The 13,163-nt window shown below is 38.6% G+C and overlaps 1 protein-coding gene across 1 annotated transcript; it reads left to right on the top strand.

Moving 5' to 3' along the window:
* The first annotated feature begins 336 nt into the window (after nucleotides 1-336).
* On the top strand, nucleotides 337-4,782 carry Idi2 (isopentenyl-diphosphate delta isomerase 2). The gene is given in 5 exon segments (XM_005320403.5): nucleotides 337-478; nucleotides 1,290-1,340; nucleotides 1,343-1,381; nucleotides 2,810-2,956; nucleotides 4,313-4,782. Coding segments are annotated over 5 exon segments (687 nt in total). The 3' UTR covers nucleotides 4,621-4,782.
* Nucleotides 4,783-13,163: the final 8,381 nt, after the last annotated feature.

The following is a 13,163-nucleotide window of genomic DNA, read 5'->3' as shown; positions in this document are numbered from 1 at the left end:
ATAATAATCACACATATATTATATATGCATGATATATATAATATATATATTATATATGATTTATATACATGACAAATATATATAATGTATATCATATATAACATGTTACATATCTATATGTATGATATTTGTATATATATTTCTTTCCAAGATTTCCTATTCAGAAAGACACTAAATTATAAACACCATACCCCTCTTATATCTAACAATAGTTCTACTTCAATACTGTATGATAAATCCTGAGGTGTTTGGTAACAAATAGCAAAAATTAGATATGATCCTCTGCACAAGAGGAAATGTCATGCACCCATTTCAGGCTGGCTCCAGCTCGCAGCTATGTCTGAAGTCCATCCCGATTGGCTCAGTGAACATCAACTACAACGCCTAAAGGAAATGCTTGTTGTGGTTGATGAAGATGACAAGGTCCTTGGGGAGGATACCAAGAGGAGCTGCCATCTGAACGAGAACATCAAGAAAGGTGGCGCCACATGTTTTTTTGTTAATTTTGCAAGATTTTCTCATTTTTCCCACCTGAGAGAGATGGAGAGGCAGGCGAATCTGGGCTTTTTGCATAAGGAGGCCATATGGGCACCTTGTCCTTTCACCGCTTCTCTTTTTGGGAAAAGATTCTGAGGCACCCACCTTGACAAAGAGTCTCTGCTCAGCCTAAGTGTCAGCAGAGTCCGAGCCTCCCAGACAACTGTGCGCTCCCCTTGTAAAACCCAGCTCAAGCAAGAATCCTGCTAACTTGGTTCAGAGAGACTCCCACCCTCTGTATCTGCTCAGGTCCTCATGCCACACCATCCTCAGGTGATGTCTGATCACCCAGGTCTTGGGAAAGAACCACATTAATCCTGTAGACCTAATTGGAATGCCTCTTGCCCCAGACATACCCTCCTAGAAATTTTCCTTCGGCCTTCCTCCATTTTGCTCCTTAGGGACAAATTCCCTCCTGCCAGTGCTGATTTCAGAGTTGATACCAGAGCTACTCTAAGGTCTCTTTTCCCCTACTGCAATAGTTGTGAATAAAATCTGGTTTTCCTGATTGAACTACCATCCAGCTCTGGTCTTCTCTGACAAGCCTAAACTTTTACTTTGAGTTTCACTTTGTCAAACAAGTTGAATTACCTAAATGTTTCAAAATGTCAATTTAGACAACTGCATGTCCTTGAGTAGGGACTCAAAGGTCAAATACAGATTTTTCAGACAAGACGCAGACTGAGGACAGAACCGATGACTATTGCAAGGACTCCCCGTGTTCACTCACAGTCTTGGGCTTGTCCTCCCAGGGCTGCTGCACAGAGCCTTCAGTGTGGTTTTGTTCAATACAGAGAAGAAAGTCCGATTCAGACGCGATCAGACATCAAGCTGACTTTTCCTGGTAAGTCCACTCAGTTGAACCTATGACTTAACAGAAACTTTCCATGTAATCTGACCTGGCAGATTCCGAGACATGAATTATCTGCACAGCCAGATGACATTTTAGGGGGAAACTGCAGACTCATACTTACCAGTCTGGTATTTCTTCAGTGGCCTGGGTTTTTTCTAGTTGGGATTTTTTTTTTCTGGCAGTATAAAGCTATTTAAATCCAGAAGAACTTATCCGTCTAAGGTATTGGGGAACTAAAATAAATAATATTTAAACATAAAATTAAGAAGATAATGAGGGCTGGGGATATGGCTCAAGTGGTAGCACACTTGCCTGGCATGTGTAAGGCACTGGGTTCGATCCTCAGCACCACACAAAAATAAAATAAAGATATTGTGTCCACCTAAAGCTAAAAAACAAATATTTAAAAAAGAAGATAATGATAGAAATATCATCCTACCATCCAAGTCTTAAGACTGAATTTTTCTATACTTCCTAAGATCATGACAAATGTAAGAATATCCCTTTAGAAGCGAGGATAGCAGATGATGACATTCATAAATTATCCTGAGCTACAGAAAAGAATAGGGGCAGGGACTTCTGGAGGGAAGTGCGACAAGTTATGGAAGAGTAAAGGAAGAAATAATATGGGGAATAAAGATTACCTTGTGATGCAAATATAAAAGTTTCCCAGGTAATAGAAAATCTCAAGGAGGAACTGTCAGAATAGGTGCCACCTGTGAAAAAGCTATCTGGGTGGGGAGCCCCTCCAATTTCTGCTGGTGGATCTTTGCATGGCATCTTACTGACTTCCCAGGGAGAAGATGTATAATGTTGTTTTCATAGTCTCTGGTCAGATAGGGCAAGTTCAGAGCAAGCCCCTTCCTCCACTTGCTCTTTTCCAGGTTTTCTCAGTTTGGAGTCCAAAGCAGCAATTTTGGTGTGGCATTTCCCAATCTCCTGTTCCTGCCATCATATTTCGAGGTGGTGTGTCCCAAGCCCAACACTCCCACATATGCCCTTTACTTCCCCAGCGAGACTCTAAATCCACTGATGCCATACACACATGCGCTCATCTCTTCTTCTCTCAAATGGGATTTCAGATCCATTGTGGGACATAAATCTGCCCAAGAACTGCTTCTGGTCCTGAGACTGACTTGGAAAGTGCAACAGGGCATGTGGGTGAGCACCTGCAGCAGGCAGCCAAGGCTGAGTCTTAGGAACAGCTCCACAAGTAGTCACCCAGAGGCACCTCACCCAAACCCTCACCCCTTGGCAGCAGGGACACAGGCTCTGCCCTGAGCACCATAGCAAACCTGCACTTCCCACCTGCCAGGCTGATGATGACAGATAATGACAATTTTACCCAAGGAGTCTGTATTTGTATTTAATATATTTGAATAAAGTAAGAGGGATGTTTCCCTTGTATGTTTTTTCCAGGGCATTTTACTGACTCCTGTTGTAGTCACCCATTATACAACCCTGCAGAACTGGAAGAAAAGGACGCCTTGGGAGTGAAGAGGGCAGCCCTGAGACGCCTGCAGGCTGAGCTGGGAATTCCCCAGGAGAGGTACGAATATCTGCCCAGTAACAACTGTGCTGTCCCAGGAACTGGATCTGTGCCCTTGCCTGGCAATGGTGCTATTGCAGAGGACAGGGTCATAGCACATTGGTTTGTTCTGGGCAGGGTTGGGATGGTTCAGGAATCTGGTTTTCTATTAAAAAATTGAAGAAGAAATTGCAGTGTACGCTAAAAGGAATGTCCAGGATCAGCCGTGACTGTCCATTACCCATTTGTTAACTTTATCTGTAAAGCCAGTAGGTGAGAGAGGATGGCCAGTTTTCATTGGCTTTTTTGAAGGAGTTGATCCTTCAAAATAGGACGGAGATACATTTGTTACACCAAGGAAACCAAAGTCAGATTATTATTCAGATTTGAGTCCACAAAACTTTAGTTAGTTCTCTCTGCTCCCTGGCTACCACAGGGTGAGCAGCTTTCCTTCGCCATGCTTTTAGCCATGATGCTACAGCTCATCTTGGCCAGGGCAATAGAGTTGGCTGATCATGGACTGAACCTCTGAAGTTCATTAACAGTGTAGACCACTAGCAGTCTTTGCACTTCTGGTACTGTGTTAACACGGTAGATACAAGGACCATTGCTCCTTAGGAACAGTTTCCAAGTGAATACACAGGGAGTCTTAGGCCCCTGGACTTAGACATACCCATCACAGATGACATAGTTTCAAATGAGAAGGGCATATCTCATGACAGCAGGGGACAGGAATAGGCCTGAGCAACAGCTCTCCAGCTGTTCCAGAGCAATCAAACCAATGTCTACTGAGACAACCAATGGTTATAAACAAGACCACACCTGTAGAGTGTTCAGCAGAAATCCTTGACACACCAAAGTGCCACTGATTACATCATCATCATTTTTTGGAAGGAAAGAATATTCATGCCATATATGTCCCAAATCTGGACCTGGTATTTGTCCATCATCATGACATTAAGGAAAAAACCTAAGAAAGATCACATCTGCTAAGGATAACTGACTTTTCAGGGAGTCTACAACCTTTTCCCATCTGTGTCAGCTGTTTTATAGCCATTCCTAGGTCTCCAAGGCAATTTTAAAAGGTAGTATGCATCCATAAATCTGCATAAAATGCATAATGCATACATCTGCATAAAAATTGTGCATTTTCAAAGTGATCTGCTATTTCTTGAATCAATTTTATTTTTGTGTTAGTGCCAATAAAGTTTGCAATCTCCCCTTAAAGAAAAAAAATCATTTAAAATTAAGGTTTGGATAATAATCAATTACCAACAGAATTTGTTTATCTCCTCTGAGGTAAAAAATGTGTTTATTTTCTCCTTTTTCCTGTACACTGTATTTTATGCTAATGTTATTAATATTGCATCAATTTCTGCCACAGCTTTCTACAGAGGACATAGTGTTTATGACAAGATATTATTACAAAGCAAAATCAGATCAAATTTGGGGAGAACATGAGATCTGCTACTTTCTCTTAGTGAAGAAGAATGTGACCATCCACCCAGATCCCGATGAAGTTGACAGCTGCTGCTACCTGGCCCAGGAGGAATTGGAAGAGCTCATGGAAAAGGCAGCCAGGGGCGAAGCGAGGGTCACACCCTGGCTGAGAATCATTGCAGAGAGGTTTCTGTATAAGTGGTGGCCTCACTTGGATGAAGTGACCCAGTTTGTGGAGCTTCATAAGATACACAGAGTGTGAAAAACAGGGAGGAAAGTGTCTGCCAGGAAAGGCCAGATAGCAAAGGCTATGCTTGCAAGTGGGAGACTCTGGTTTAAATGGGATTACGCACCTCAACCAAAAAAGGGAAAAAAGGGGACTCGATTGCTAATCATCTATAAATCACTACTTTTGATCATTTAATCTGCTTTGTCATGTTGTCTTCATTTCCCCCTTTGCTTTATTTCTGTCTTTCATCTGCCTAATTGCAGGGAGGGAATTTATTGTTTTCCCCAGATGCAATTTCTAAAAAATTTTAAAGTTCATTTTAAAAATGGAGGAAAAAAGAAGAAGAGAAAATCCCACAAGTAGAGATCTGAAATCAGCATTGTAGTAGCTAAATATCACATAACCATCTTTGGACAGCCCTTGGATGGGTCTCCAGGCCTCTTTTTTTTTTTTTTTTTAAAGAGAGAGTGATGGGGGGGGAGAGAGAGAGAGAGAGAGAGAGAGAGAGAGAATTTTTTTAATATTTATTTTTTAGTTATTGGCGGACACAACATCGTTGTTTGTATGTGGTCCTGAGGATCGAACCCCGGCCGCATGCACGCCAGATGAGCGCGCTACCGCTTGAGCCACATCCCCAGCCCTCTCCAGGCCTCTTATTGAAAGAAGCACAGGAAGCCAAATCCAGCTATTAATAGTCAGTAATAAAATTTGGCAAGAACTGAAATGCCTAAATTACACTTAAGCTGTCCTGCTTTAACTTGCAAGAACTAGATTAACTGTCTTCTAAGAACTACCATATTCACTTACCCACATTAAGTATTTCTATGAAATGCACAGTGGTCATAGTACATATTCATTAAATGAATGAATTAGGGATCCTTCAGACAAGCGTGAAATAATGTTTTAAAGTAGTTTCCTTTCTTGGAGTAACTTAGAATTTTCATTGACTTGAAATATACCCAAAAGGCCTGCCTGCTGTTAGCTGTTACACTTTACTTGTGGAGGGAAGCCAGAGCACCATTCTTGGAAAAACTGTCATTCTCACATTTTATTAAATTTATCCCTGTGTTTGGAAAGCAATGGTCTATTTTTTTTTTTTTTTTTTTTTTGTACCTGGGGATGTGGCTCAAGCGGTAGCGCGCTCATCTGGCGTGCTTGCGGCCGGGGATCGATCCTCAGGACCACATACAAACAACTTAACCACTGAGTTACATCCCAACCGCTTTGTGTACTTTATTTAGATACAGGGTCTCACTGAGTTGCTTAGGGCCTTACTAAGTTGCTTAGGGCCTCACTAAGTTGCTAAGGCTGAATTTGAACTTATAATTCTCCTGCCTCAGCCTCCCAAGCTGCTGGGATTGCAAGCATGCACCACCACACCCGGCAGCACTTGTCTAATTTTTTTTTTTAAAGAGAGAGAATTTTTAATATTTATTTTTTAGTTCTCGGCGGACACAACTTCTTTGTTGGTATGTGGTGCTGAGGATCGAACCCCGGGCTGCACGCATGCCAGACGAGCATGCTACTTCCTGAGCCACATTCCCAGCCCACTTGTCTATTTTTTTTAAGTCTGTTCCCTTTGGGGATGGTGGTACACACCTATGATCACAGCCTGTTGGGCAGCTGAGGAAGGAGGATGGCAAGTTCAAGGCCAACCTGCACAATTTAGCAAGACCCTATCTCAAAACAAATATAAAAAGGACTGGGGATGTAGCTCAATGGTAGAGCACCTATGGGCTTCAATCACCAATACTAAGGGAAAAAAGTCTATTTCCACAGTCATAGGTTCTGGCCAACATCTTAACACTTTTAAAATTTTTGTTGTTTTTGATTTAGCCCCCTTAATGGGTAGAGGTGTAGTATCTCACGGTTTTTTTTTTAATTTGCATTTCCCCAAGACTAGGTGATGCTGAACATATTTTCATATACTTATTTGACAATTTGTGGATTTTTTTTGAGAAATGTCTGTTCAAGTCCTTTGTCTATACTTGGTTTGTTGTTGTTGAATCTTAGTTCTTTATGTATTATGGATATAAATCCCTTATCATATGTGAGTTTTGCAAATATTTTCTCCCATTCTGTAGTGTCTTTTCACTCTGTTCATAATGTCCTTTAGTACAAAATTTTTAAATACTGATGTAGTCCTATTTGTCTAATTTGCTTTAGTTGACGTTGCTTTTGGTATCATATTCAATAAATCATTGCCAAATCCAGTGTAATGAAGAATTCCACCCATGTGTTCTCCTAGAAGTTTTAAGTCTTACATTTAAGTCTTTAACCCTTTTAGAGTGTTTTTTTTTTCCCCATACCCCCATGGTACCGGGGATTGAACACTGGGCCTCTACCACTGAGGTGCATATCCAGACCTTTTTATTTTATTTTGAAACAAATTCTCCCTAAGTTGCTTGGGCTGGTTTCAAACTTGCCATTCTCCAGCTCAGCTTCCTGAGTAGCTGACATTATAGGCATGCATCACTATGCCCAACTGTTTTTTATATTTTATTAATGCAGGACTTCACTAAATTTCCCAAGCTGGCCTTGGGATTGCTATCCTCCTGCCTTAATCCCCCAAATAGCTGGGATTTCAGGTGTGTACCACCACACTCAGCTTCAGTTGTATTTTTGTGTTGTCCTATGAGGAAGAGTCCAACTTCATTCTTCTGCCTGTACATATCAGGTTTTTCCAAAACTTGGAGAGACTCTCCGTCTCCTGTCTATTCTTGGTCTCCTTGTTGAGGACATCTGACTGTGTGTGGAAGGTTTTATTTTGGAGTTCTATATTTTGTTCCCTTGGTCTATACATCTGCCTTTAGGACAGTACCACAATGTCTATTACCATTGCTTTGTAGTATTTTTTAAGAATCACAACATGTGAGTTCTCCAACACTGTTCTTCTGTTTCAAGATTGTTTTGTCTGTTTGGGGGTCCCATGAGATACCATATAAATTTCAGGATTTTTTTTTTCATATTTGTGCAATAAAAGAAAAAAGATCTCATGGGATTTTGATAGAGGTTGCACTGAATCTGTAGATTTCCCCAGGTTTACAGACTTCCAATCTGGGAACAGTGGATGGCTTCCCTCCTCCCTGCCTCTCTTGCCTCCTGTTTTTGTATTTGATTTATCTTTATTCATGTTTTGTAGTTTTCAGTATTTTTCCTTCTTGGATTATTCCTAAGTATACATTCTTTTTGATGCTAATATAAATAGGATTGTTTTCTTAATTTCCTTTTTGAATTGGTCATTATTAGTATATAAAAATAATGCTGAATTTCAAATATTGACTTTGTATCCTACAACTTTACAGAAATCATTAGTTTTAACTCTGTGTGTGCGTGTGTGTGTATGTGTGTGTGTGATCTTTAGAATCTATGAAAAGAGATTTTACTTCATCCTCCAACTTTTGATCTCTATTTGCTTTTTGTCTAATTGCTATGCCTATGTAGCATATTAAACCAGAAAGGGAGGAGCGGGCTTTCTTACCTTTCTTCTGATCTTACATGTAAAATTTTCCATCTATCAACATTACGATTTAGCTGGGGATTTTCCCATATCTGACCTTTATTGAGGTAGTTCCTCAGTTTTTAAAATGTTGGGATTACTGATTAAATCTCCTTGTGAATTACAGGTTTATTAAAATTTACTATTTCCTAATGATTGTCTTCAGTTTTGCCTTTCTAAAAATTTTTCCATTTCATCTGTTAACCAACTTGTTGGATACACTTGTTTATAGTATTCCATTATACTCATTTTTATTTCTATAGAATCAGAAGCGATGTTCCCATCTTCATTTGATTTTAATAATCTAAGTCTTTCTCAATGTAGCTAAATGAACTTTTCATTAACCTCTTCAAAGAACCAACTGGTTTCATTCATTTTACTGAGGATTGAATCCAGGGTTTTGTGTGTACTAGGTAAGCACTCCACCACTGAGCTACATCCCCAGTCCTTCTTATTTTCTTTTTTATTACCTCGTTTTAGTTATACATAATATTAGGGTTCATCGTGACATAATTAGACAAGAACAGAATATAATTTACTCCAATTCAGTCCCTACTACTTTTCCTTTCCCTTCTCTCTTCCCTCCTCCTGTTCCCTTTCCTTTCTTCTAGTGATTTTTCTTCTATTTCTTTAAATTAGTGCATTATAATTATACATAAAGATGAAATTCACTGTGATATTCTTTTTAAAATATTTTTTAGTTGTATTTGAACACAATACCTTTATTTATTTATTTTATTTTTTAAAATATTTATTTAGTTAGTTGTAATTGGAAACAATACCTTTATTTCACTTATTTATTTTTTTATGTGGTGCTGAGGATCGAACACAGGGTCTCACACATGTGAGGCGAGCGCTCTACCGCTGAGCCACAACCCCAGCCCCCCTTTATTTTTATGTGGTGCTGAATATTGAACCCAGGTTCTTGCACGTGCTAGGCAAGCACTCCACAATCCCAGCCCCTACTGTGATATATTCTTGAGACAGGGTGTCACCAAGTTGCCCAGAGGGCATCCCTGGCTTGTTCCAGTTTTTAGAGGGAATGCTTTCAATTTTTCTCCATTTAGAGTGATGTTGGCCTGGGGCTTAGCATAGATAGCCTTTACGATGTTGAGATATGTTCCTGTTATCCCTAGTTTTTCTAGCATTTTGAACATGAAGGAATGCTGTATTTTATCAAATGCTTTCTCAGGATCTATTGAGATGATCATATGATTTTTATCTTTGGGTCTATTGATGTGATGAATTACATTTATTGATTTCCGTATGTTGAACTAACTTTGCATCCCTGGGATAACCCCACTTGGTCCCGGTGTACTATTTTTTTGATATGTTTTTGTATTCGATTTACCAGAATTTTATTGAGAATTTTTGCATCTATATTCATTAGAGATATTGGTCTGAAGTTTTCTTTCTTTAATGTGTCCTTGTCTGGTTTTGGAGTCAGGGTGATATTGGCCTCATAGAATGTGTTTGGAAGTATTCCCTCTTATATCTCATGAAATAGTTTGAGAAGTACTGGTGTTAGTTCTTTGAAGATCTTGTAGAACTCAGTTGTGTATCCATCTGGTCCTGGGCTTTTCTTGGTTGATAGGCTTCTGATGGCACCCTCTATTTCCTTGCTTGATATTGATCTGTTTAAATCGTGTATATCATCCTGATTTGGGCATATCATATTCCTCTAGAAATTTGTCAATGCCTTCAATATTTTCTATTTTATTGGAGTACAAATTTTCAAAATAATTTCTAATTGTCTTCTGTATTTCTGTAGTATACGTCGTAATATTTTCTTTTTCTTCAAGGAAATTAGTAATCTGAGTTTTTTCTCTCCTTCTCTTTGTTAGCATGGCTAATGGTTTATCAATTTTATTTGTTTTGAAAGAACCAACTTTTTGTTTTATCAATTTTTTCAATTGCTCCTTTTTTTTCAAATTCATTGATTTCAGCTCTGATTTTAATTATTCCCTGTCCCCTACTGCTTTGGGGGTTGATTTGTTCTTCTTTTTCTAGAGCATTGAGATGTAATATTTCCTTCTTTGAAGGAATGAACTGCATGCAATGAACTTTCCTCTTAGAGTCCCAGAGATTTCGATGTTATATCAGTGTTCTCATTTACCTGAATAATTTTTTATATTTATTTATTAGTTGTAGATGGACAGCATACCTTTATTTCACTTATTTATTTTTTATGTGGTGCTGAGGATCAAACCCAGTGCCTCACGCTACCACTTGAGCCACATCCCCAGTCCTCTAAAAATCTTTTAATTTCCTCCTTGATGTCTTTTGCAACCCATTGTTCATTCAATAGCATATTATTTAGTCTCCAGGTATTGGAGTGGATTTTATTTCTTATTTTATCATTGATTTCTAATTTCATTCCATTGTGGCCTGATAGAATGTAGGGTAATATCTCAACTTTTTTGTATTTACTAAGATTTGCTTTGTGGCATAATATATGGTCTATTTTAGAGAAGGATCCATGTGCTGCTAAGAAAGTATATTTGCTCATTGATGGATAATATACTCTATATATGTCAGTTAAGTCTAAGTTATTGATTGTATTGTTGAGTTCTATAGTTTTTTTGTTTAGCTTTTGTTTGGAAGATCTATCTAGTGGTGAAAGAGGTCTGTTAAAGTCACCCAGAATTATTGTGGTCTATCTGACTCTTGAACTTGAGAAGAGTTTGACTGATGAACATAGATGCTCCATTGTTTGGGGCATATACATTTATAACTGTTCTGTCTTTTTGATGTATGGTTCCCTTAAGCAGTATGAACTCTGTCTTTATCCCTTTTGATTCACTTTGGCTTGAAGTTTACTTTATTTAATATGAAAATGGAAACCCCTGCTTGCTTTTGTAGACCATTTAAATGTTATAAATAAACAAATAGATAAATAAATTCCAACCTTTCACCTTCAGTCTGTGGGCATCTTTTCCTATGAATCTCTTGAAGGCAGCATATTGTTGGGTCTTTTTAAAAAATCCAATCTACCAGCCTATGACTTTTGGTTGGTGAGTTTAGGCCACTAACATTTAGGGTTATTACTGAGACATGATTTGTATTACCGGTCATTTTTGTTTATTTTTGGTATTTAGCTTGACTTGGTTTCTCTTTATTAAGGTTGGATTTTCCTTTATTGTAGTTCTTCCCTTTGCGGAATTTCATTGTTGTTTTTCATTTCCTCCTTGTGGAATAGTTTTGTCAAAAATGTTCTGTAGTGCAGGCTTTCTTGCTATAAATTCTTTTAGCTTTTGTTTATCATGGAAGGTATTTATTTCATTATCAAATCTGAAGCTTAATTTTGCTGGATGTAAGATTCTTGGTTGGCATCCATTTTCTTTAAGAGTTTGGTATATGTTGTTCCAGGATCTCCTGGCTTTGAGAGCCTGAGTTGAAAAATCTGCTGAGATCTAAATTGGTCTTCCCTTTAACATAATCTGATTTTTATCTCTTACAGCCTTTAAAATTCTATCCTTATTCTGTATGTTAGGCATTTTCATTATAATGTGTCTTGGTGTAAATCTGTTGTAATCATAGGCCTCTTGTATTTGATTTTCCAATTCATTCTTCATGCTTGGAAAATTTTCTGATATTATTTCCTTGAAGAGATTATACATTCCCTCGATTTAAATTTCTGAATCTTCTTCTATCCCAATAAATTTTAAATTTGGTCTTTTGATGGTATCCCATAATTCTTGGATGTTCTGCTCATGGTTTCTTACCATCTTCACTGTGAGGTCAACTTTATTTTCAAGATTGTATATTTTGTCTTATCTGAGGTCCCATCTTCCAAGTGACCTAGTCTGTTGGTGATGCTATCATTTTGTGGAGTATTGAACCCAGCACCTCACAAGAGCGAGATGAGCACTCTACTGCTGAGCCATACACCCCAGCCTCTATTGAGTTTTTTAATTGGCTTATTATTTGTTTTGAGGGTTTCTGGGGCTTTTTTTCCCCATAATCTCTTTCTTGAAGCAATCTCTTGCAATCTGCAATTGCTCTCTTACCTCTGTGTAATTGATGGTCACCTGAATTTGTTCTCTTATCTCTTTGTTGAAGTGCCTATATCTACTCAGTTTGTTCTTTAATTCCCCAATCATTTTAATTTTGTTTATTCTGAACTCCTTCTCTGACATTTCACCTACTTACTATCTATGGATTCTCTTGTTGTAGAATCTTGCTTCATTTGGGGCACTTTCCTCCCTTGTTTTCTCATGATGTCCATGTGTCTTCCTCTCTTATAGTGTAGATGTGAGATATTATAGCTTCTGCCCTATTGTCTTACAGTGTCCCTACAGGTTACCAAAAACCCACTTTTAAAGGAGACATCAATATTACAGCACTGAATGTACCCCTGTGCAGCCATATATCAGTTAGCTTCTATTTTTACATTCAGTTTTGTCAGTATAATCAGAAATGATGAGTTCGGTTATCTTCTATCATATAGTCAATAGGTTTGCATAAAGGTTCACAGTTTCTGATGGTGGGGGGTTGGCTGAGATGCTTATAAGGTAGAATGTGAGAATATGGAGGTATTAGATTATATGACTAGTGAGAGGGTAATCCTAAGAAGCTAGCTATTAGTAGGAGAAACAAGAGATAGGCAACCCATGTAAGAAGACTCTCTGTTACCTCAGTAAGAGGATATCTGTTAGCAACCCTAGTAGAGAAACCTTTGGTACACAGCCAGGCCCACAGGGACCTTGATGACATCTTACCAGGTCATTATTGTTGTCCCTTGATATAAGTGGCACTATCCCAGTTTGGTGGCCTATATATATACCCTAATATTGGGCTGTGGAGCCATGCTTTGGTGAATAAGAACCCCAGGGGTGATAGCTCTCCTGGAACTCCAGACTGTGGTGGGTGGCATGGGGCAGGCAGTCTCATGCAGTTGCTTTTGAAATTCCTTATCCTTAGCTTCTGAAAGTACTAATCCTTAGATGTCTGGTCCCAAATGGGGAAAAAACAAGTAAAGAAAGCAGTGGCCCTTTAATTTCCTTATAGTTTAGCTAATGGGGGTTTACAATAATGGCAACTCATCCATTCATCATCAGAAGCAGCTACTGGCAAT

This window comes from Ictidomys tridecemlineatus, chromosome 10 (genome assembly GCF_052094955.1).
Source record: "Ictidomys tridecemlineatus isolate mIctTri1 chromosome 10, mIctTri1.hap1, whole genome shotgun sequence".
NCBI classification, from domain to species: domain Eukaryota; kingdom Metazoa; phylum Chordata; class Mammalia; order Rodentia; family Sciuridae; genus Ictidomys; species Ictidomys tridecemlineatus.
The sequence above is the reverse complement of the archived record's forward strand: the minus strand, read 5'-3'. Positions and strand labels throughout refer to the sequence as shown.